This window comes from Hemitrygon akajei, chromosome 4, assembly GCF_048418815.1.
Source record: "Hemitrygon akajei chromosome 4, sHemAka1.3, whole genome shotgun sequence".
In the NCBI taxonomy this organism is placed as follows: domain Eukaryota; kingdom Metazoa; phylum Chordata; class Chondrichthyes; order Myliobatiformes; family Dasyatidae; genus Hemitrygon; species Hemitrygon akajei.
Genome location: NC_133127.1, coordinates 137017603 through 137044128, shown reverse-complemented (window position 1 = coordinate 137044128; position 26526 = coordinate 137017603). Strand labels below are relative to the sequence as shown.

At 38.9% G+C, this 26526-nt stretch overlaps 1 protein-coding gene across 4 annotated transcripts in view; it reads left to right on the top strand.

Moving 5' to 3' along the window:
- The first annotated feature begins 2296 nt into the window (after window positions 1–2296).
- tmem135 (transmembrane protein 135) overlaps window positions 2297–26526 on the top strand; it is a 414067-nt gene continuing 389837 nt past the window's right edge. For 2 of the 4 annotated variants that reach the window (XM_073043372.1, XM_073043371.1), the window contains exons 1-3: window positions 2297–2474; window positions 16929–17056; window positions 25007–25099. In XM_073043372.1, coding sequence (XP_072899473.1) covers window positions 2334–2474; window positions 16929–17056; window positions 25007–25099 — 362 coding nt within the window. In that variant the 5' untranslated portion in view covers window positions 2297–2333. The remainder of the gene's footprint in view (window positions 2475–16928; window positions 17057–25006; window positions 25100–26526) is intronic. The other 2 variants (XM_073043370.1, XM_073043369.1) reach the window with 1 other exon arrangement.

Below are 26526 nucleotides of genomic sequence, written 5' to 3'. Positions count from 1 at the left end.
CCTTATAAACTTTCTCTGTAGTCTTATAACCCTATTTACATCTTTCCTGTGGATTGGTGACTAAAGCACACACAATACTCAAGTAAGGTCTCAGCAATGTGTTATACAACTTCAACATAACATCCCATCTCTTGTACTCAATTCTTTGATTTATGAAGGCCAATGTGCCAAGAGCTTTCCTTGCAACCCTATCTACCTGTGATGCCACTTTCAATGAATTATGAACCTGTATTTCTAGATGCCTTTATCATACCGCAGTCCTTAGTGCCCTACTGTTCACTGTGTAAGACTTACCCTGGTTAGTCCTACCAAATGCAACACCTTACACCTGTCTGCATTAAATTCCACCTGCAATTCTTTAACATATTTTTACAACTAGTCCAGATCTCACTGCAAGCCATGATAGCCACTACACCCCAATATTTTTGACATCCACAAATGGCACGTCATGGTCCTACCTGACTGAGTTAATCACATTTTCCTCCAGATTAATAATATAGATAGTGAATCCAGCACCGATCCTTGCGAACTTCACTAGTTACAGTCTCTAGTCAGAGAGGCAACCATCTACCAGCATTCTCCGGCTTCTCCCACAAAGCCAATGTCTAATCCAATTTACTACCACATCATGAATGCTGAGTGACTTAACTTTCTTGACCAACCTCCCATGAGGGATTTTGTCAAAGATCTCGCTAAAGTCCATGTAGAGAACATCCTGCCTGCCTTCATCAACCTTCCTGGTAACTTCCCCGAAAGCTCTCTAAGATTGGTTAGATGCAACCTACCACACATGAAGCCATGCTGACTATCCTTAATCAGTCCACATCTATCTAAATACTCATGTATCCAGTCTCTTAGAATACTTTTCAATAATTTTCCCACTACTGATATCAGGCTCACTGGTCTGTAATTTCCTGGCTTATTTTTTGAGCTTTTCTTGAATGTCAGAACAATATTGGCTATTCTCTAGTCCTGATAGCTCACCTGTTGCTAAGGATGATTTAACAATCTCTGCTAGGGCCCCTGCAATTTCTGCCTCCCACGGGATCTGAGGGAACACCTTGTCAGGTCCCTGGGATTAATCCACTCTAATTTGCCTCAAGACAGCAAACACCTCCTCCTCTGTAATCTGGAAAGGGGCCATGAGGTTGATGGCACTTTGTCTCACTTCTATAGATTCGGTGTTCATCTCCTGAGTGAATATAGATGCAAAAATATTATTTAAGATCTTCCCCATCTCTTTTGGCTCCACACATTCTAATCTTCCAGAGGACCAATTTTGTCCCTTGCAATCCTTTTGCTCATAACATATTAAAATACCTTAGGATTTTCCTTTACCTTGTTTGCTAGGGCAACCTCATGCCTTCTTTTAGCCTCTAGGTTTCTTTCTTTAAGTGTTCTGCTGCATTTCTTATACTCCATAAGCACCTCATGTTCCAACCTGCCTTTAACTACTATGCACCTCCTTTCCTTTTCCTGAACCAGGGCCTTCATATCTCTTGAAAAACCATGTTATCTTTACCTTTTATTCTGACAGGCACATACAAGCTCCATACTCTCAAAACTTCACTTTTGAAGGCCTCCCACTTACCAAGTACACTTTTGCCAGAAGACAGCGGGTCGCAATGCACACTTGCCACATCCTTTCTGATAACATCAAAATTGGCCTTTCTCTAATTTAGAATCTCAATACCCAGACCAGACGAGATGTAAAATGCTCCCCTACACAAATTTTGTCACCTGCCCTGTCTCATTCCCTAACAGCAGATCAAGTAATGCACACTCCTTTCATTAGGACTTCTATGTGCTGATTAAGGAAACTTTCCTGAACACATTTCACACACTGTATCCCAACTAGTCCTTCAATCCGTAGAAAGGTAAAAATCACCTGCTGTAACAAGCTTATGTTTCTTGTAGTCTGCGATCTCCCTGCAAGTTTGTTCCTCTAAATCCCTCGGACTGTCCGCTGGTCTGTAATATAGCCCCATTAACGTGATCATATATTTCTTATTTCTCAGTTCCATCCACGACTCACTCATTCGATGAGTTTTTCGGTGTAAGAGCATTTAACAACCTCAGGCGCACGAATATGTAGAGAAGGGATGGATATATTCAATGCGCGGGGAAGAGTAAGTTTTGTAAGAATCGTTAGTTTGGCAAACATGGTGGGCCAAGGCGTTGTATTTCGTTGTTGAAATGGAAACTCCTCTGCGACGTTGGTCCGCTTCAGCCGCGACCTCGTTGCTGGGAGCCTCCGGCTGGCTTTGACCTGCAGTAACCTCCGGCAGCAGAGTTGTGACCTTTGGCCTGTTCTCCGCGGCGCCGTGATCACTATGGCTGCGTTCAGTAAAAGTATACCGCATAGCTGCTACGAGATCGGGCACACATGGAACACTTCCTGCACCAAGTCCACGCTGCAAGTCACAGTGGGGGCTTTGCAGGAGTCCCTGAAAATCTATGCGCCTCTTTACATCGTGAGTACGGCCACAGAATGTAGGAAAGCTGGGCGCAGACTGGTCGAGGGTTCAGTCGGCTGCGAAGGCCTAGTGGTTCCAAAACCGGCTGCCGGGTGATGGGAATCCTTTTACCTTTAATTTAGTAATCTCTGATTCCACATTCAGCTGGCACAACACCAGCGAAGGAAAGCCGAAGGCTCTGGGTTCAAAACAACTGATGTTTATCAGCGACAATTGCAAAGCCTGATGTTTATACGGATGTCTTTAGGATCGAATTATGGGAGAGACGAACTTTTAAATAGCACTGTATGATCTACTAATTGCTGATTAGATCACACAATTTTGTTGCCATTTATATTTGTGCTTATTTTTGTTCTTTTGTCTACGTGGTTGTTCTTACATTTAGCAGACTGAAAGAGGCTGTAATTGGTTGTGAATTGTTTCATAAAATTTTATTCCTCAAATACAGATGATCAGATAATTTTGTAATGATTCTGGATAATAGAAACACTATAAAGTTGTTGTTTGGTTGTAGAATGTTTTTATTTTACCTAAAGATGGAGTTTTAAAAACTAAAACAGTGTAAGATAAACTATAGGTAGTAGATTATGCTGGGAAGTCAAATGGCAATTATGTCTGTTTCAGGTTTTGTATATTTCTGTAATTAAACTGTTTTTTGTATTTTAGTTCATTTTCTCATATTCTCTATGTTTTGGTATTCTACTCCCATTTGTATGTGATTCAGGTATGTGGTGTTGCAGTGTGTACTGTCCATCTCAAGATGCTCTCAACAAGGTAGTTATTGTGAAGTAATGGCGATGTTAATGTTTCTTAAGATTTTGACACAGTAACAATAGAATGGTGAAATTCATGGAATTTGCAGGTCTAGTGAGCATGTACGTACAGTCCAGTTTATTTATTTGTGATGCTGTATCTGATGTTTTTGAAAGCAGTGATGTTTTATTCTGTAGGCAAATAGTCCTCAAGTATTTTGGAGGGAGTAATGAGGAAAATGAATTAAGCACTGATCAAGAATAATCCTTTGTCTTGGATGGTGTTGGCCTGCGTAATCATCGTAATCATCAGGATAAATAAATCACATTCCTCAGCTTTGGGAAACTAAGAGGTTGTCCTATTCAGATAATCTCTTACCTTGTTCTGCTAAATTCTTGGTCATTGCTCATTCTAGTGTAGAAAATCTCAGAATTTGAATGACAGCTGCTGGGGATCATTAGCTGAAGATGGGTATCTGAAAATGTGCTTCTAGATACAGAGTTTGTATCTGCCATGTTTGGAATGTATTGATAAGTTGTCAACTATTGCTTCAACGACTATCGCCTACTTACACTCACTTCTACTGTAATAGAGTGCTTTGAGAGGTTGATCATAGTTAGAATTAATTCCTTCCTAAGCAAGGATGGTGGTGTAGTGGCATCAGCGCCAGACTTTGGTGAGAAGGCTCCCGAGTTCGAATCCAGCCGGCCTGCTTGCACGCTTTTCATCCGTGCTGGGTTGAGCGTCAAGCTCGTAAAAATAAGAAAACCTGCTTAAAAAAAAAATGCCGTCACGACGGTGTCACTCGGAGTTAAGGGCTTTCTTCTTCTAAGCAGGGACTTGAGCCCTTATTGCAATTTGCTAACCGCCACAATAGGACTACAATAGCTTGTGCAATCTCACTGGCTCTCCAATTGGCCTTGGACCACCAGAATAAAGGCAATACCTATGTCAGGCTGCTGTTTATTGATCACAGGCCAGCTTTCAACACCATCATCCCCTCTATACTAACCAACAAGCGTCAAAACCTAGGCCTCTGTACCTCCCTCTACAACTGGATCCTCGTCATCCTCATTGGGAGACCGCAGTGTGGATTTGAAATAAGAAATCCTCCTCGCTGACAACACTGGCGCATCTCAGGGATCTGTGCTTAGCATGCTTCTTTCTCTCTGCACTCATGACTGTGTGGCTGGGCACAGCTCAAACACCATTACTAAGTTTGCTGATGACACAACTGTTGCCAGCAGAATCTTGGACGGTGATGAGGCATTAAGGAATGAGATAGATTGGATGGTTGAGCAGTGCCACAAAAAACATCCTTTTACTCAGTGTTGGTTGCTGCCTGATGTGCCTGCCACAAGGCATGCAGAGGAATAACTCAATGTTGGTAAGACCAGCGAATTGATTGCAGACTTCAGGAAGGGGGAGGGAACACACACCGGTTCTCATTGAGAGGTCAGCAGTGGAAAGGGTGAGTGATTTCAAGTCCTTGGATGTCAGCCTCTCTGAAGATTTAACCTCGGCCCAACATATTGATGCAATTATGAAGAAAGCAGGCTAGTGACTATACTACATTAGGAGTTTGAAGAGAATTTCTATAGATGTACTGTAGAGAGCATTCTAACTGGTTGTATCACCATCTGGTATGGAAGGGCCACTGCTTCGGATCAGAAAAAGCTGCAGAGCATTGTAAACTCAGCCAGCTACATCAGGTGCGGTATCTTTCCCAGCATCTAGGACATCTTCAAAAGGCGATGCCTCAAATACACAGCATTCATCATTAAGGACTACCACTATGCAGAACATTGTTATTACTACTATCAGAGAGGAAGTACAGGAGCCTGAAGACGTACACTCAATATCTTAGAAACAGCTTCTTCCCCTCCACTTTTAGATTTCAGTGAACCTATGAATGCCACCTTACTTTTTGCTGTCTTTTTGCATGATATTTTTTCTATATGTATTTCTTATTGTGATTATTGTACTTTTTATGTACTGCTCTGTACTACTGCCACAAAACAACAAAGTTCACAACATATGTCAGTGATAATAAACCTGATCTGATTATAACCAAGGTTTTGAAACTCAAAGTTGTGGGGTTATTCACTTTGCTGCAATATATAACTGGCTAGGAGGAAGTTGGTCCTTAAAAATCACATCTGTGGAAAGAGAAGTAGACTCAAAATGTTTTGAATTGATGATCTTTTATCAGATGTGTGCTTTAAAATGAACAGTGAAGTAATTGAGATGAAACCAGGTGAATCCTGGTGACATCAGTGTTGTTGCCTCCAGAGAGAAGATGGTGAATGTTTGTTATTTACAGCTGTCTGGAGGGATATGATTGGAAGTGAATGGGAGGGAGTAGAGAGAAAACAGGCTGGATCTATGAAATGCAAAAAAACAGCAGTTGTTAGAAATCTGAGTCAGTAATACTGCAAATAATAAGCTGCTAGGATCCCGTCTGTGGAGTGAGGAAAAACTGAGATAACGTTACAGGTGGATGATCTTTCATCAGAACTGACACAAATGTGAAAGGCTATTTAAAATTGTTAAATTCATTATTAATTATGATAGTAACATATTATTCCTTGAGCTTGCATTGGGTATTGCTGGAACAGTATGTGAGGTCAGAGTGGGATTGTTTTTAAAATTTTTTTCATTTTCAGGATCTGGGCATTGCTGGCAAGGCCAGCATTTTGGTCCATTCCTACTTGCCCTTGGTGCAATCATCTTTTTGAATTGCGGCTGTCCCTATAATCCTTCAATGTGGTTCGATAAATAGTTTGAGGATTTGGGAGACATAAGGAAGACTGCAGATTCTGGAAATCTGGAGCAACACACAAATAAAAATGCTGGAGGAACTCAGCAGGTCACAGTATCGATGGAGGGAAACAAATAGTTGTTTGGGCTGAGACCCTTTCATTAGAACTGTAAAGAAAGAGACAGAAGCTGGAATAAAGGGGTAGGAAGGAGGGGGAGGAAGGACAACCTGGTGGGTGGTAGGCACTTAGGTGAGGGAAAAGTGGGAGTTTATTCCATGGAAGTAGATCATGGAATAAAATTAACTATCTCAATTTTTGAAGTCTTCATGTCTTTCTTCATCATAGGGAAGTGTTAATTGAGGGCCTCACCTATCTGCAGCTTCACGCAATGCTGTCCTCTTTGGTCTTTGGGGGCCCTATTGGCTCTCTAATTACTCTTTTCCTCTTAATATACATAAAATCACTGAATTTTCCTTAATCTTCTCTTCCAAAGCTATCTCAAGTTTCCCTTTTTGCTCTTCCAATTTCCTTCCTAAGTATACTCTTGCATTGTCTACACTCCAACTTAATCCTAGCTGCCTGTACCTGATCCATGTCTCCTTTTTCCTGACAGGAGCTTCCAATATCCCTTGTCATCTGGGGGTTTTCCATTCATGCCAGCTTTCCCTTTAACCCAAACAAAAACATATAGACCTAAAATTCTTGTTATTTCACTTTCAAAAACATGCCATTTGCTGGATGCCCCTTTGCCTGCAAGCAACCTACTCTAGTTAACTTTTGCTCTTTTTGAACATGATCTTTGTCTACCATTATTGTGATGAATCTTGCCACTTAACAGCTCTTGTGTGGGCTGGTGCACTTGCTGAGGAATGACAAATGGAATTGAATAATGCAACCCATCAGCAAATATGCCCATTTATGATGAGGCCGTCACTGTTGAACCAGCTACACCCAGGAAGTGATAGTTCTGAGATTGGGATGATTGATTTCAGACAAACACAACTATTTTCAGTTGTGTGAAACCACAATCTATTTGTTGGAGGATCTTTATAGGGAACTTTGATGCCATGCTCAGTAAAATGCTCAAAATCAGAACTAGTGGAGTGTTTTGATTTGAAACATTGGAAATCCCTTTCTTTCCACAGATGTCATTCAATCCATTGAGTTGTTCTAGATTCCAGTATCTGCAAAAGTAACTTCACTTGTGTGAAGCATGATCAGTAATTAAGGGTTTTCTCTTTGATACCTATTGACTTTACCAAGGCACCTTGATGCTACTCTCAGTCAAATGCTCTTTTGATACCAAGGGCGATCATTCTCATCTCTTCTGGAATTCAACTCTTTGGTCAAAGGCTGTGATTAAGTCTGCACATGATTTGTCTTGATGAAATCCAGATTTTGTAAGTAAGCACTGCTTAATTTCCAAAAAAAAAATGCTGATGATTGAGAGTTGGAAGGTGAATTAGTCACAGGTAGCTGAAAACTTGGGATCACCAGGAATGGTGTTCTGCAGTTCTGCAGGGTAGAGGAGAATTTGGTGTGTTGCATGTAGTACTTAATAAGTTTGAAAAAGTGCACCTGGATTACTAGTTGCCCTTGAAGGATTGTTTGAGTTCTTGGATGATGGAAATGCGAAATGTGCAGATGTTTCATCTTCTGTTTGTCAGGAATTGAGTTGATATCATTGGTAAGAAGGGTCCTCGGAGTGGTGGGAGAGGAGGAGATAAAATTATGATGGGCAATCTTTACAATATGAATGGAGTGGAAAGCAAGGAGAAGGAAAATCCTTTTCTTCCTCTGATTGAGAGAGAGAGAGAGAGAGGAGTGTGTGAAGAGTGGTGTGGGAAATGGAGAAGACATGTTTGAAAGCCCAATCAACTATGGTAGTGGATAAGTCACAGAGATCTTCCATAATTTATACCTTCAATGAAATTTCATCATTATACATATCTTCTCCCCTCCCTTCCAGTATTCCAAAAGAGCTTTTCCATCCTACCCTGGCTTGCTTCTCCATCTCCCACAAGCTTTACACTTCCCATTGCAGTTTTCCATCCCAATGCAGAAGATGCGTTTCAATGTCTTTCTTTCCCAGCATCCAAGGAGGCAAACATTCAGGCAAAGCAGCAAAAAATGTGCACATTTAGTTTAGTATATTCTCTCGGTGCGCATGTGCACTGGAGAAACCAAATGCATATTGGGTGACTGCTTTGAACATGTCAGTTCAGTACAGAATAATAGCCTTGAACTTCTGTATCTTGTCACTTTAATTATTAATTCCACTGCTGCTCTGACCTCAGCTTTGGCATCCTACACTGTTTCAATAAAGCTTGAGTCTTCAGTCTAGACATAGTGCAGCGTGCAGCCCTCAGTACTGTACCTGATACTGAATTCTGGTTCCAATAACTAGTCATTGCCATTTGTCTCAGTTTTTACAATATTTTACTTTGTAACTTCTTTGTAGTCAATAGCAATAACTGTCAATAAATTCTTTATTATTTGACATATCCTAGTCAAGTACAAATGTATAACCATCCCAAGAGAGAAATTGGATCATGAATATAAATAACTATTATACTCTTCCTTATTTCAGTGAAGCATTGTTGAATTCTTGCCAATGTACCACCTTAGACCAATGATTGAAAAGGAGCCTTGTCTTTAATTTGGTATTGCTCAGCTTGTCTAATGAGGTATTGAATGATTCGATAGTTTGCAGTTATGATTAATTAGCAGTAGTAGCTAGAAAATTTCAGTGATTCTTTATGTCTTTTTGTATATTTAAAAAACTACCTCTTAAGCAAAAAGCAAATCCTTGTTGAGAGGCTAAAATTAGCGTCAATATCACAGGGTTGGCTAGTGATAATTTTGGCTGAGTCCAGATTCAGATTTTTTGAGGTATCTGCATATGTCTTAAAGAGTTGGACATAGCTGTAATACCACTTCAACTATCACGAGCTAGCTTCACACAACAGTTGGCTATTTAGTGGAATCTTGACTTCTCCAAATTGGTTGACCATACCAATGGCTGTATTTTCCCACCAACATATCTTAAATTTAAAACCCTATTTTTTTTCTATTAAAATCTCCTTTAATGTGGCTGCAAGTTATCACTATCATTTTTAAACCTGTCCTTCAAGACCCACCTCTCAAACAAATAGCTATTCATTTTTGTCTTGGCAAAATATGTATGTTTTACACAAAGTTAGGAACAGAGATTACTGGATTATGATTCTTGAATGTGGTTAGTGGGGCCTCACTGTCTGCAAATTGATGTGTAGGCAGTACAACTGCAACAACGCATTGTTCTTCATTACTTATAGTCATGTAATGATTTTTGTTTTACTTTGAATTTGAACCAGTTGCAACAGTTACAATGCTAGCAAGTTTAACTGCATAATTGTTCTTAAATTGCTTCATGCATTTGACTGGCACACTGGAAAAATTCCTTTTTTGTAACAAATCTACCTTCTTATAAACAGATTAGCAAAATGATTGGAGAGCTGCCCCGCAGTAGAACTAGATTAGTTCAAATTTTTAGTAAAAATGCCGTTCTAGAAATATTTAACAAATCAGACACCATCAGGGGAGAGAGAAACAGGGTTAGCATTTTGGTTTGATAAACTTTCATCAGAACTAGAAAAGGGCAAAATTAACTGTTTCTAGTTTCAAGGAGGGTGGGGAGGGATATAGAGAATAACAGATGTGTCTGTGATAAAGGCTGATTTATACTTGTGCATATGGGCTATGCCGTAGCCCTGATTTTCACTTCTGCGTCGCTCTACGCCGTAGCGAGCATGCGTTGGTGTGCGCCAAAACGCTAGTTGGTGGTGGGGTTTCTATGCCACTGTGTTGAGTTTCTTCATGAGAGACACGGACGGGGAAATGCATTTCAAACATTTTTGCATGTCGGCAGGTAGATTTGATGATTTGGTTCATCTATTTCGCATCGGTGTACAGACATGGTGGAGAAGAAGCAACCGGAAATGCGTAGGAGGAATGTGATGTTACCAAGCGGACCAATCACAGTTGTTGCGGTCTGCATCGCTGCAACGCGCGAATTACTTTTCTGGGGAGGTGCACACCACCCTATGGCCTTAAGTAAGATGGAGACCAAAACTGACAATCACACATAGGTTGGTATCTGCCTGCAAGCAGGTAAACAGGGGAAGATGAATGAGAGAGAGGGAGAGAGAAAAGAAAAAAAAAAGTGATACTGGAACTGTATGATGTAGAATACAGCAGTTACCAGAAATCTGCATTTTAACAGACTGGTGAAAATTTTCAGCATGTCAAATAACATCTAATAGAAAATGTTAACCTTACTGGTGAACGACCTTTCAACAGATCTGATGATAGGTGGGTAGAGGAGAGCCGAAATGGAGGAAAATGTAAATCTGTGTTGCATGTTAAGATTTAAGGTGAGAAATAGCACCAGTGATCAGATGTATAGTGGTAACAACTGTTGGAGAATGGCTTAAAGTAATGCACCAACAAACTTAACATAAACTTGATAAATTCTGCAGATGCTAGAAATCCCAAGCAACACAAACAGATTAACCAATTTAACAGTCTGCAATTTGGAACTTGTGAAATTCGACTAAATGTTTGCATAGAAGTTAATGATGGGTGTCAAATTTGTTTCCAGTTCATACATTGAATCAATAAGACAAACTGGAAAAATAATTTTGAAGTTTTATTTGGGTAGTAGCCAGCTATTATGGATGGGTGAGGGGGTAAAAAAAAGTATTCTCATGATTGGCTTAGAGGATGAGAAGGCTAGTACTAGGTTGATGTTAATTGCCTAAAACTTTAGGTAATTTCCTTTGTGAGATATTGTGAAAATATCAATAGGATCCATCAGAAGATAGCAGAAAGAAAAGTGATTGTGTATCAATAATCTGTTGCTCTAGACTGACCAGGAGCAATAAGAATTTTCTATATTACCTTTTTTTCTGTGGAATTGCTATATTGATTTTAAGTTGGGAAGGGGAGAGGTATGGTGCAGAGAAACTTACCATTCTAGAATTAACATTTCTAAAGTTATCCAAAATTTGAAGCAACCAACAGATTGGATTAATGGACCAGGAAGAAATTAAGCATTTGTAAGGAATGGTAGAAATTGTGCCATTACAGAGCCTTATATGGGAGTATGAAATTAAAATTCTGTAATGTTAAGGTCAGGTTTATCTGCAGTGGCATGCAAAAGTTTGGGCACCCCTGGTCAAAATTTCTGTTACTGTGAATAGTTAAGTGAGTAGAAGATGAACTGATCTCCAAAAGTCATAAAGTTAAAGATGAAACATTCTTTTCAACATGTTAAGCAAGATTAGTATATTATTTTTGTACAATTTTAGAATGAAAGTAAGGAAAGGAGCAGCATGCAAAAGTTGGGCACCCCAAGAGATTTGAGCTCTCAGATAACTTTTACCAAGGTCTCAGACTTTAATTAGCTTGCTAGGGCTATGGCTTGTTCACAGTAATTGTTAGGAAAGGCCAGGTGATGCAAATTTCAAAGCGTTATAAATACCCTGACTCCTCAAACCGTATCCCAACAATCAGCAGCCATGGGCTCCTCTAAGCAGCTGCTTAGCGCTCTGAAAATTAAAATAAATTATGCCCACAAAGCAGGAGAAGGGTATCAGAAGATAGCAAAGCATTTTCAGGTAGCTGTTTCCTCAGTTCGTAATGTAATTAAGAAATGGCAGTTAACAGGAACGGTGGAGGTCAAGTTGAGGTCTGGAAGACCAAGAAAGTTTTGAGAGAACTGCTCGTAGGATTGCTAGAAAGGAAAATCAAAACCCCTGTTCGACTGCAAAAGACCTTCAGGAAGATTTAGCAGACTCTGGAGTGGTGGTGCACTGTTCTACTATGCAGCAACACCTGCACAAATATGATCTTCATGGAAGAAAACCTTTCCTGCGTCCTCACCACAAAATTAAGCATCAGAAGTTTGCAAGGGAACATCTAAACAAGCCTGATGCATTTTGGAAACAAGTCCTGTGGACTGATGAAGTTAAAATAGAAATTTTTGGCCGCAATGAGCAAAGGTATGTGTGGAGAAAAAAAAGGTGCAGAATTTCATGAAAAGAACACCCTCCAACTGTTAAGCATGGGGGTGGATTGATCAGGCTTTGGGCTTGTGTTGCAGCCAGTGGCACGGGGAACATTTCACACTGGTAGAGGGAAAAATGAATTCAATTAAATACCAGCAAATTCTGGAAGCAAACATCACACCGTCTGTTTAAAAAAAAGCTGAAGATGAAAAGAGGATGGCTTCTATAACAGGATAATGATCCTAAACACACCTCAAAATCCACAATGGACTACCTCAAGAGGCACAATGTTTTGCTATGGCCCTCACAGTCCCTCGACCTAAACATAATCGAAAATCTGTGGATAGACCTCAAAAGAGCAGTGTATGCAAGACAGCCCAAAAATCTCACAGAACTAGAAGCCTTTTGCAAGGAAGAATGGGCGAAAATCCCCCAAACAAGAATTGAAAGACTCTTAGCTGGCTGCAGAAAGTGTTTACAAGCTGTGATACTTGCCAAAGGGGGTGTTACTAAGTACTGACTCTGCAGGGTGCCCCAAAAAAAAAATTGGTGATTTGCTAAAGAAAATAGTTTTTTTGAGGAAGTTCCCAGGAATGTTAATGAAAGCAAGGCAGTGGATGTTGTCTGCTTGGACTTTTGCAAGGCCTTTGACAAGGTCCCACATGGACCTTGTCAAGGAAGTTCAGTCATTTGGCATTCAAAATGAGGCAGTATATTGGGTTAGACATTGGCTTTGCAGAAGAAACCAGAGAGTGGTAGTATATGGTCGTTTCTCTGACTGGAGGCCTGTGACTAGTGTGCTACAGGGATTGGTGCTTGGCCTGTTATTGTTTGTCATCTGTATCAATGATATGGATGTTAATGTTGTAAACTGGATCAGCAAATTTGCATATGGCACCAAAATGGAGGTGTAATGGACAGTGAAGAAGGCTTTCAAAGCTTGCAGCGGAATGGGCTGGAAAATGGCAAATGGAATTTAATGCAGACCAGTATGAGGTGTTGTACTTTGGAAGGACCAACCAGGGTAGGATTTGCATAGTGACAGGTAGGGCACTGAGGAGTACAGTAGAACGGAGAGATCTGGGAATACCACTTTGAAAGTGGTAGATAGGTTCATAAAGAAAGCTTTTGACGCATTGGTCTTCATAAATTATTGAATACAGGTGTTGGTGTGCAATGTTGAAATTGTATGAGAGGATGATGAGGTCCAGTTTGGTATATTGTATCAGTTTTGGTCATCTACCTACAGGACAATGTCAATAAGATTGAAAGAGTGCAGAGAAATTTTATAAAGATTTTGCCAGGACTCAAGGACCTTGGTTACAGAGAATGGTTGTATAGGGTAGGACTTTATTCCCTAGAGCATGGAAAAATTAAGGGGAAATTTGATAGAGGTATACAAAGCTATGAGGAGTATTGATGGGGTAGTCATGGAATAGGTTGTAGATGGTCATATGAGAAGCTGGTGCAAGTCCTGGTTATGTGACTACTGATGCCAGGCAGACAATCTCTGAAGAGTATTGGTAATGGCTGGGATCACCCATCTTGTAAAAACACTACCTAAAAGAATACAATAGCAAACCACTTATGTAGAAAAAAATTGCCATGGACAGTCCTGGTCATGGAAAGTCCATGATTGCCCACATTATATGGCATGGCACATAAAGAATGAATGAGATAGGTTAAATGCAAGCAGGCTTTTTCCACTGAGGTTGGGTGAAACTAGAACCAGAGAACATGGGTTAAGAGTGAAAGGTGAAGTGCTTAGGAGGAAAATGAGTGGGAACTACTTTGTTCAGATTGTGGTGGGAGTGTGGAAGCAGCTGCCAGCAGAAGAAGTTTGATGCCAGCATTTAAGGGCAGTTTGGATAGGTACATGGATGGGAGGAGTCTGTCAGGCTGTGGTATGGGTGCAGGTCAATTGGACTAGATAAATTAATACTTCAGTATGGAGTAGATAGGCCAAAGTGCCTGTTCTATGACCCAAAATCTTATTCAACACAGAATAATAACTTTGTTTTGGAATTAACAATTGTGCTTCAGTACTTTTGTGAACATTTATCTTGGTGACCATGTCCTAGTACAACCACAGCTGAGTTCAACTTCTTAGAGGATGGCAGTATTTACTTGTCAGTTTAGGGAGCGAAGTAAAGTGTAGAAATGGCATATTTACTATCTATTTACATCTTGGACCATGTTAATAAACATATTCTACTACAAGAAAATAGGTTTTGACTTATTTTATAACACTCTGATCTTTAAGTTAGCTTTTGTAGTTTATAGTCCTCTTTTCTCTCCCCCAAACTTTTCTTTATTTAATGAGTACAGCCTACATTTCGTATTTGTTCTATAATAATTTCAACTCCCACAACTTTTACATCCAAGTTAGAAGGAGATGAGGCTAATCCCAGATGACATTTTTCCTTCAAATTCAAAGGTAGTTATATATAGGAGCCACTGAATATTAGCTTTGAAAATCACTGTTCAAGCACCTCCTTTTTAGCATGTTTAACACTAAGGCAGCTTAATTTGTTTTATACACTCTTCATCTATTTTTGAACTTCCATTGAAATGATTCAAACATCTCTCCTTTTTTTCAGCTAACTTTCTCCCCCTTTCAGGAAACAGCTGGGCCTGCCTTGAGTAAGGTTTCCATGGACGTCCACCATATCTTATTAAAGTAGCAGATTGCTCTTATGTGAGTCAACGTAGATAACGTTTCTCAAATTTGAGGGCCATCAAATCATAGTCAGTTTTTGATTACCTTTCCTAAACAAGCACAGGCAGCAGCAGTTAGTGATAATAGAAGTAGAGAGGTTGCAGTTAAGAGATCCCAAGATTGTTGAATTTGGGTTGGTGCACTGAATAGTTATAATATACCAGCATAGTACAAGTGGTTGCTATTTGTGATTGGATTTGGAAAAAAATAGTGTTTAAGTATAGGGGTAGTAAGTTTGAAGAGTAGTGAAAATACTTCTTTAGCAGTACCAAGAGTTCACACTAGTCTGTTACTCTTGGATGGCAAGTTAACAGATATACTGCATATTTAAAAAAAATCCAAACAGGTTCGTGTGCATCTGGATGTTGTAAATCATATTTGAACCTGTTATGTGGGAAAGTCAATCATAGAGACTTCTAGAATCAGGAAATTAGTCTTGAAAATTTGGATTTTTTGTGTTTAGACCACTCTGCTTGGGGACAATAACGTCATAATTAAGTGCAAAAAGTTTATAGGGGTGAATAAATTTAGTCACGTGAGAATAAATAAGCTGATTCTTTTAATTAGAATATTAGGTTCTTGAGAATAATCAGCGTTCAAATAAATTATCCCCATATTCCCAATGGAATTCTTCATTAAATGGTGCTTCCCCCATCCTCTTAAAATTTGATCCCACTGTCCAAGTTTGTGCCCAAGATATAGGAGGTCTTGATGTGTAATCCTGGCAGAATCCAAGCTGAGCATCTGGTGATTCTAATTGACCTATAGATACTGTTAGATAATATCGATGATGATGCCTTCCATTGCTTTGTTCTGGGTCAAGATAAGGTGGATGAGAGCATAACTAACCAAACTGGATATTTTCTGCTTTTTATTGGCAAGACTTAGGTAGCTTATTCTCTACTTTCTCAGATATATGCCAGTATTGTAAACGTTCAGCTTTGCTGAGAGACCTGATATTACACGTCTTCTGCTTTGTAGCAAGCTGCTTGTTGGAGCATCTTATCCAGATGCTTATCCAGAAGGCCTGACATTTATTAATGTTACATGGAGTGAATCAAGTTGGTTGAAGATTAGCTTGTGTGATGGTATAGAAGTTGGACAGAGACCAGGATATATTGTTTACTAGAAGATCAGATAGAAATGTGTAAGCACTTTGACTTTACATTTTGCACTTCGGTGCTAATGGAAAAGTTCTTGAGGCCATCTTCTCTTGCTGTTGTTTATGAGTTGAAAAGATTAAAATATTGCCTTGCTTGCTGGATCACAGAATTTAAAGGATTCTGAACAATTGCTGAAAGAAGATTAGGGAGCTCTCCTACAAACACATTTGCTACTTGCCACCTTGGTGGCATTTGCCTACAAAGCAGTGTATACATAAACCATTAATTCCTTTGAAGTACTTTGGTGACTTTAATAACATGATAATTTTTTTAATCAACTTACAGCTTTTAGTTCCATTGTGAGATGCAGCTGACATGCAGTATTTGTTCAAACCTCAATTGAATTAGAAAAGAACACTTCTAGTAAAAAGGTGCTTTAAATTTACAAAATACTTCTCAGCACTTGTAGCTGGACTGACAAAAATAGGTCTAATATATTCATCAAAAGATTATTTTTCTGTTTGTAATCATTGCCTGATTCCAAGATATCATTAATTAAGTAATTTGATCTCTAATGTGGTGTGCTTTCAACTACTTAACACGTAGCCACGATTGGAAGTATTATTCATTAATTAATCTTTTCCTCCTGCAGCCTAGTAGAATATTGATTTTATAATCTGTTTAATTTTCAAAGGATTTCTTAAAATTCTGCATAATTATAATGTACCCTTTATTTCATTGGCACTTGCCTTCTATTAGCGTGAATCTGAGGTTTATGATTACGCATCAGTGAAGATGTTTTGAAGCTTATTCCTTATCTTTTGTTTGTAGTTTGTTGCATAGACCTTTGACCTTAGGGCTCACTGCCCTTACTGAGTTTAACATTGCTATTACATTTACATGAGCCTTATTGTTTTTTTTAAATTTACAAGTGAAATTTTGCAAACTGGAAAATGTGTTCAATAATTTATGAAACAATGTTACAATAGAAAAAAATAGGTAACATCAATGATGCACCTTACTTTTTACGTGGTGAATTGAGGATAATTCCATGTTTGTCTTAGATTGCAGCAATCCTGCGGAGGCGGAAGTTAGACTACTATATTCACAAACTGCTTCCTGAGATCCTCCGATCGACCTCCTTCCTTACTGCAAATGGTGGCCTCTATATTATGTTTTTCTGTATCCTCAGGTGAGATGTTCACTAATCTACAGATGGAATTAATTTTGTGGATCTGTCAAATTTTTACACATGTGCTTTTCGGCACTCTCATATATTCATTTAATTACAGTCAATTGCTACATTAAAACTCTAAACTTTTGGCAGCTGGGGCTAAACAATGCAATTAAACTTGTCAGATATTTGATAAATGGGCATGTGAGATCATTTCATTGTGCTGAGTGCTATTTGGTTAACACTGATGTCATTCCCATACTGGTCAAACAAAAAACAATGTAGTTAAAGGTTAGTAAGTTAAGAATTTAATATGATTTATTTGACACTATCCTGACTTGAAAATATATTGTCATTTCTTCACTGTTGCTGGTTCCAATACATGAAAGTTTGCACCAGAATGCATCATTATGAACACAGATAGTTTAATAAGGTAGCTCTCCTCCATTTTTCCATGAACAGTTAGGGGTGGCAGTAAATGCTAATCTTTCTTGTGCATTCACTTTGATCACTTAATTTATTATATTACTGTGTAATGCCTAGTTTAAAAAAAAGAGTTAAAAGTGTGTTTGAGTATTCATGAGCATAATATATAACATTATCTGCTGGTCCTGCACCACCAGTGTTGTGGGACTGCTCGATTACCAAAGTTCAAAGTAAATTTTTATTACAAAGCTATGTATATGTGATTGTATACAAACTTGATTCATTTTCCTGCGGGCATATTAAAAAAATCTGTAGAATAGTAACTATAACGGGATCAATGAAAGATCAACCAGAGTGCAGAAGACAACAAATTGCAAGTGCAAATATAAATAAATAGTAATAAATAGCAAGAGCATGAGATAACAAGATAAAGCGTCCTTAAAGTGGGAAGATCTCAATGGATGGGCAAGTGAGTGTTTCTATCCTGATTGTTCTTGAACCTGGAGGTGTGAGTCCTGACGACCTAGTACCTTCTACCTGATGGCAGCAGTGAGAAAAGAGCGTGACCTAGGTGGAGGAAATCTCTTATGATGGATGCTGCTTTCCTATGACAGAGTTTCATGCAGATTACGTGATGGCTGGAAGGACTTTACCCATGAGGTATTGGGCCGCATCCACTACTTTTTGTAGGATTTTTCCATTTAAAGGCTTTGGTATTTCCATACCAGGACATGATGCAGCCAGTCAGACACTCTCTAGTACACATTTATTAAAGTTTGCCAAATTTTAGATGTCACGCTGAATCTCCGCAGACTCCTGCTGTGGTTTCTTCGCAATTGCATTTACGTCCTGGGTCCAAGACAGTCCTTTGAAATAGTAACACCCAGCAATTTAAAGTTGTTAACCCTCTCCACCTCTGAACCTCTGATGGGGAGTGGCTCATTGACCTCTGGTTTCCCTTTCCTGAAGTCTACAATCAGTTCTTTGGTATTGCTAACATTGAGAGGTGGTTGTTATGACACCACTGAGCCGAATATTCAATCTCCTTCCTGTATGCTGATTTATCACCACGTTTGATTCAGTATTATCCTTCAGTACATGGCCATTATTCATGTATGAACTAGGTAGTGTGTGTTCATTTGCTGCAGCTTTCAGATGAGATGGGATCAGGATGGTGATTAGCTCCTTCAAGACTTAAATTTATTAAGTGGCTTATTTATGGAAAAAATTTTGAAAAAGTTTACCAATTTTTATGCATTCTCATTGCCAGCCTAAATGAATCCCGTAATAAAAGGAAAGTAACGTGTCTTGATCAGAACAAGAGAAATAAATAGCTCTCTTTAAGGGAATGAGAGTAATTAAAGAATTTAGATGATATTTATAAATGGATTGATTTACATCAGTTTGCCTATTCTTATATTATTGATCATGGAGATTAATAATAGCTGATATAAAATCATAGTAATCTCCACTTGTACAGGACATTGGTTAAACCATTTCTGGAACATTGAACCATAGAGCAGAGAAACAGACCTTTAGCCCATAATGAATATGTCAACCAAGGTGCTGAATTAAACTAAACCTAATTGCCTGTTTGTGATACATATCTATCATTTCCTACATACAGGTTTCCCCCGCTATCCGAAGTTAGAGTGTTCCTATGAAACAGTTTGTAAGCCGAAATGTTGTAAAGCGAAGAAGCAATTACCATTAATTTATATGGGAAAAGTTTTTGAGTGTTCCCAGACCCAAAAAATAACCTACTAAATAACACATAAAACCTAAAATAACACGAACATATAGTAAAAACAGGAATGATATGATAAATATGTGTAGGCATCCGTTAGTCTTGATAGACCATGGATTTGCACCTTGGAAAGTTTCCAGGGTGCAAGCCTTGGCAAGGTTTTTTTCATGGAAGACTGGCAGTTGCCCAAGCTGCAAGTCTCTCCTCTCCACGCCACCAGTGTTGTCCGAGGGAAGGGCATTAGGACCCATACAGCTTGTATGTGATAAATATACAGCCTATATAAAGTTACATACGCACGTACATACCTACGCACATACACACATATGCAAGTACACGCATGCGCACACAACTGCCCGCACAAGGCTTCACGGTCATGGTAGCCTTTCTCGGGATAAACACATGTATAAAGCTGGCGTCTTTTTCTCGTAAAAGTGAAAATCCTCTTTGGTTAGCGAAAACAGGTACTAATGTAGGTCTTTCTTAACAGCGAGCTGTCATAAAGCGAACGTTTGAAAAATGGGGGGGGGGGTCACCTGTATTCATGTGCTTGCCTAAATCCTCTTAAATGTCATGTCGTGTCTACTTCCACTACTGCCTGTTCTAGGCATCTGCCGCTCTATATATTTTCTAAAAACAATCTTAGCCCTCCTGATTACTTCTTAAACTTACCCCCTCACCTTAAGGCTATGTCCTTTGGTACTTGACATTTCTACTCTTTGGTGGGGAGGCAAGACTTTGATGATCTATTCCTCTCATAATTTTATAAATACTGAGCATGTCTCCCCTCAGCCTTCGACCCTCCAGAGAAAGCAGTCCATGATTGTGCAACCGCTCCTTTTAGCTGATACTCACCAAACAAAACAGCAGCCTGATGAACCTCTTCCACACCCTCTGCAAAGCTTTACCATCCTTCCTATAATGGGACAACTAGAACTGCACACAATATGCCAATTGCAGTCTAAACAAATTTTTCTTTCTACATCTGCAATTTAACTCCAGTTTCTTAAACTCATTGCCCCAACTGATGAAGGCAAGCATGCCATATGCCTTCCTTATCACCATATCCACGTGTTGCCACTTTCATGATGCACTTTCATTTATGGATTTGGACCCCAAGATCCCTCTAAATCAGTGTTGTTAAGGATCCTGCCCTTGCATTTGACCTCACACTTGCCCAGATTAAGATCTTCTTTTAATTTCTTTGCCCATGTCTTCAACTGATCAATATCCTTTTATATACTTTGACAACCTTCACATAAACTGATCTTTGCAGAACACCACAGGCCACAGCCCTCCAGTCAGAATAACACCTGTCTACTATTGTGCTTTATCTTTCATGGCCAATCCACAAAGTCATCATGAATCCTATGTATTTTAATCTTCTACATCTGTCTACCATAAGGGACCTTGTCAAATAGAAACATAGTAAACCTACAGCACAATACAGGCCCTTTGGCCCACAATGCTGTGCTGAACAATGCTGTACTTTAGAAATTATCTAGGGTTACACATAGTGCCATATTTTTCTAAGCTCTGTGTACCAAACGCAAAATAGAAAAATCATTTCTGGAAAACCAGCATATTGAAGAAAGGAAGTCAAAGTTTTATATAAGATTATATAAAAAAGTTGCGGATTACACTAATAATTTTCTAACATACTGGTACAGTACTAATGAGTTCAGCTGTGTTGTCAGCCACTGGTGCTAAGCAAATGTCAGAACTCCTCTGCAAGAAGGAAGGACTGAAACACCATGGATGAGTCAGCTCAAAATGAAGGCGTTTTACCAAAGGTTACAAATTGATGGTTACCAAGTCAGTTGTATTATACCTATCTCCTCTGGACCAGTGGCATGACACATTCTCAAGAGTAACTCCTTTGTTTCAAAAGATGCAAGTACAATATGCTATCATATCTCTGTATTTTGCAGCTTTATGAAAGCCTGTTTTAATTCATTTCAGTTGACTCATTTTTTTCACTGATGGTTTATCTCCTGTCAATGAGTTCAAATCTTTTTTGATTTGAAACATTATTCTGCAAATTTTCAGTAATATCCTCAATCAGTTTGTTATTCCCCATTTATAAGATTTTTAAAAATGTAACACTAACTTTGCATATCCATTTGTGAAATTCCTATTTCCTTTATCTATTTTCAGCTACCTAATTTTCATCACGTACTAGAAACTGACAACGGTATGACTCAGCAGACCTTTTATTGTTTCCTGATCAAATCAATTTTGCAAAATACTATCCAAGATTATTCCAAGGAAAGCCATATCCAACTCTAGCATAAAACATGTAGATAATGTGCAGCCACAGCACTTGCCTACATTTTTTGAGAATCCTGAATTGAATATGTTATGGTTCAGTTCCCAAATCTGTTTGGGAAACAATGTGTTCATTCATTGTTAACAGTTTTAATATTAATTTTGTCAGTTGAGTAATATCTTCAAAGGTGAAGCCAGAAATTAAGTAATGTATTGCCTCTGTGATAGCTGAAAGATTTACAGCTCATGCCCTTAAAGTATTTCTCATTAGCCAAGATGTATCTTCAACAGTCCCCGAGGTCCACATATCCTAAAAATCTTAAACTTGGACTGCTCAACTTCAAAAATTACCTATGTTGTCCCTTCCCCCTATTGTTCTCTGTATCCATGCAAACATTCCCTTTTACACCACTTGCCCAATTTGTTTTAGATGGTTACTAATCAGCCTCTGCCACAATCTCAGACAGTGCTTTCCAGATTATGACAACTCACTATGTTGAAAGTCATACCAACAATATCCTCTACCACCTGTTCTGCCTTTGGGAAAAAATCTCCTTATTTGTATCAATAAAAGCCTTCATTATTTTAAACACAGCTACTCTATCTCATCTTTGTCTTCCGCATTACAAAGAGAATAATACTATAATTTCTCTATATAACATACAATATTTATTTCTGATGCCACACCAGGAAACTATATAGTGCCCATTCCAGGCCCATGACATCCCAATAGAGCTCAAAACTGAGCAGAATGATGCAGCAGGGAGGGAGAGAGGGGTTTGGCTAACCAGTGAAAACGATAGTCTAAAATTTGATTTTACGACTTGTATAGTAAACAGAACAGTAAACAGAGACAAGGAATGAAGAGTTATTTTCAAGTTATCTAGCTGTTACTAGTAAGGTGAGATGAGAATCAGTAAGGGGCCATTAGCTATCCAGAATTTATTACACCTTGTCAAATGCATGTATCATTTTTGTTTCTTTCTCAAAAATCAAGTTTGTAGGACATGACTTGCCATGCACACAGCCATGCTGACTATCCCTAATAGGCCCATGCTTTCCCAAATGTGAGGCAATACTCTCTCAAAAAAATCATCTCCAGCATCTTCCAGCTCAATGATGTGAGGCTCACCAGCCTATAACTTCCTGAATTATTCCTATTGCACTTAAACAAAAGAGCAAATTTGCCTACTGTCCATCCCTCTGGGACTTAGCCTGTGGCTAGAGTAGATACAAAGATCTTTGTCAAAGCTCCAGAAGTCTCCTCCCTTATCCTTCTCAATAGTGTGAAATGTATCCCTCCAGGACCTGGAGACTTATCTACCTTCATGTTCTTCAGTGGATGCAATATTACCAGCTTCTTGATCTGAACATGTACTAGAACATGAATACACCCTACAATGATCTTGCAGTCCTCCATCTTGTTCTCCATGGTGGATTCTGATATAAAGCACCTACTTCCTGCCTTGTCACCATCCTCTTACTCCAGGCCTAAAATCCCTCTTTCATTCTTTGTAGTCCTACCTTTTCCTAAGAAATCCTCTTGTTTTTGATGTATGTGTAAGATACATTTGGATTTTTGTTAATTCTACTTGCCAAGGACATTTCGTGGCCCCTTTTGGCCCTTCTCATTTCCTGCTTGAACTTTTTCTTGCCTAGGGTTATGTCTTATTTCAAATCCTTAAACCTTACAAATACTTCCTTTATTTGCTTAGACTAAATGTAGAACACCTTTTGTAATTCAAAGTTTTCTAATCTTGCAATCTTGTCTTTCCTCCTTACCACAAATGATGGTGACTCCTACATGCCAGATATGAGCTTGCCCTATGACAGCTGTGCCGAATCCTTTTCTTAATTTAGTACTTTCTCATAAGATGCAGAACTGTCCTTATTAATAGCTATCTTAAAACTTAAGGAGTATTGATTACTGTTCCTAAAATACTCTCCCACTGAAGCCCCAGTTACCTGGACTGCTGTGGAAAATAATTTACTCTTTACTTACAGAAGGATTGCAGTGCATTCCTCGCATTTCGGGGAATGATTAGTAGACTAATGCCTGGAAAGGGGTGTTCGTCTTATTGGAAATGTTAGTCAGTCTAGCTTTGTAGCGACTGGAGTTTAGAAGAATGAAAGACAGTGGGGTGGGAGTTGGGTTATTGTGTTGACTGGTTGGATGTGGAGATGACGTTTTCTCTTGTGGGACAATCAAGAACTGTGTAGGAGGAGGGGTATTTTCAGCCATTACACTAAGGCATTCTTCATTCAAGATGGGATACAATTTATTAAGAGTTTTGAGAGCCTTTGGAATTCTCAAAGAGCAGTGAAAGTGGAGTCTTTGACCATTTGTTAGACAGGAGTTGATAGATATTTGAAAAGTAAAGGTGTGAAAGGTTACTGTGGAGTGCAGAATTGAGGTTAAAATCAATCATTGGAAGGGTGACTCTTAATTCACATGTTGATGTGCATTATGCTTACATCCATATATAAGCCTCAGATTAAATTGCAAAACATGAACAACATTTATACTTATTAAGTGGAATTAATCAGAATTAATTAAACAACAATATGTTTTAATGAATTGTTCAACTAACTTTCTTACAACATAGATGATCCCCTGGGTTTGGGATGGTTTGCATTTATTCTGTTTCTGTGGACTCTGATGTGATCATTTGGGCCCACGTAGGACTCACAAATGGGACAGGAGGTGACCAATAAGTAGATTTGAGCGTGAATAGTTTCAGGTGGCCTGTTTCTTCTGTTAGCACTGGGTTTATGTGTACACCCAGCAAATGAATTCGGCATCCTCAGTGGTATCCCCAAATGATTCATTGATACTTTCAGTATTTATGCATATGAATTTCTGTCTTCATTATCTTATGCAGTTATCAGAGGTATTAAATCAACAGGTGGGGTGAGAAACTGAAGTTCATTGGGTTTTGGTAATCCAGGTTTTGCAGGTATTATGAGAGGTGGAATGCATTACATTCCAGGTGCAAGGCACCTGGAAAACACGGGCTTCTTGTTACTAAAGAATACAAGTAAGACTAAAGACCTTTGACTTTAACACTATTACAGATGTGACATGATTATATAGGGTGCGGCTATTCCCTCACTATAAATCTGCATCAATTAGTCAGGAGTTCATGCACTAGGATCTACCAACTCACAAATAGAACCATGGAAGATTATCATCAAGGACAGCTCTAGATGGGTGGCTCACCCCACGTATGCTGGATTCTGGGCTGGAATACAGCTCTAAGACTGGGGATAGAGTGCGATCATCATTGAAGGATGGCTGCAGATTGGTGGGTAGCCCCAGATGATAGGCAGCATGCTGTTGGAGAAAGCAAGAATCTAGTGGTTGAAGAGTTGATTCAGCAGTGGGGGCTGGATGGGTTTGGGATGTGGAGAAGCATAGTGTGGCCAGGATGAGAATGAAATGTAAACCTCTACATGCTGGGCTGTCTATGAAAAAATTAATATAGCTAAATATGCAAATTTAGCTGTATTTTCTACTCCTTATCCAGGAAACTGCTTGGGAAGTTCTACATATGGTCTGCAGGATTTGGTGCAGCATTACCTGCTTCGTATTTGGCCATTCTGATTGAAAGGAAAAGCAGGTAATATTTTTTAATTAAAGGAAATGATGCAAAGTACTTTTTAAGATATTAGTTATATTACTTTTGTAAAACTGTGCTGTTCATCAAGGTGGAATAAAGCTGTGAAACGTTTATTTTCTTTTTTATCTTCTAGATCTATTTGCATTGTGAAGTATTTTCCCAAACATTTTCTTGCTGTTTTCCTCCCATCTTTTGCTTTGACTTCTCTTACTCTTCACTGTAGCAAAAGTACCTTTGTAATGGTTAATCTGAAAATGCAATGCACTTTTGTGATGTTTCATGTGTGATCTTTACTGACCTTCAGCATGTTTGTTGCCGTGGAGGTCACCAACTGATGCGGACGTGTATACTCAGCATGTAAATCATCAAACAGGGGAACAGGGTATATAGTTCATTGCGATTTGTGTCATTCTGAGGTATATCATGGTCGATCTTAATTTCTAGTTCATGTTTCTGCCAGTCCACAAATTCTGTGGACTAATGCAATTTATCAGAATATAGGACATGATGTAATCTGGATCATAAAATGTCAATATATCAAAAGTATAATTTTAAGTATTATGCCTGAATTTGAATTTAAAAATTGTTGTGTAGAACTTTTATATGCCCAGTCAAAGGAGGCTTTTTTAATGTTTGTATTAAAACAATTTGAGATTAAAACATAGCTGGATTTATTTCTATCATTCCTGGAATTGATTTAATCACTCAAGATTTTTCTCATAAGTTGCTTAAAGTTCAATTCATACACTGAAGCAGAGGAAATGTCAATACTGCAGTTTCAGTTCTGTTAAGATCCTAATATCTTTTTATTAAACTGTGTATTAAAGATATTAAAATTACTGCTGTTTTGTTTGTTGCCTTTGTGCCTGCCATAACATAACTATTTTGTGTTAGTGTTGTTTTGGCATCACTTGTGCTTCCTGTGATGCACTATCTCTTCCTGAGGAGAGATGTGGGCATCTGCAAATCAATTCCAGAGAAGTTACTTTCCCTGATTTATGTTGTCACAATGGTTTGTTTTATGTTGTGGTGTGATGAAACTGTTATTCTCCCCAAGCCCTCAGTGAGCTTGTGACATAGCACTGAAACTCTATTGCATGGAGAGTTCTCATGTCTGTACTATTGGGTAAATGTAATTTGAGAAGAATGGAGATGCAATTATGAAATAGTGAATTTAATTTTCATTGTGGTGATGCAAGATTGTGCCTAAAGAACACTGACTGCCATTTAGCCTGCGTTGTAGCTGCTGCAGCTGATTGTCATGAGGTCATGCCCAAAATCAGGCCAGCTGATGGGCTTTCTATCTGTGTGCCCTGACCAGTTCAGAGCCTGGAAGGTATTTCCTTTACCTTCCTTTTGCCCTTGCACTTCACATGCAGTCTTGTGCATCCTTAGCCTTGCAGAGGCAGCAGTAACAGTACTGGAGG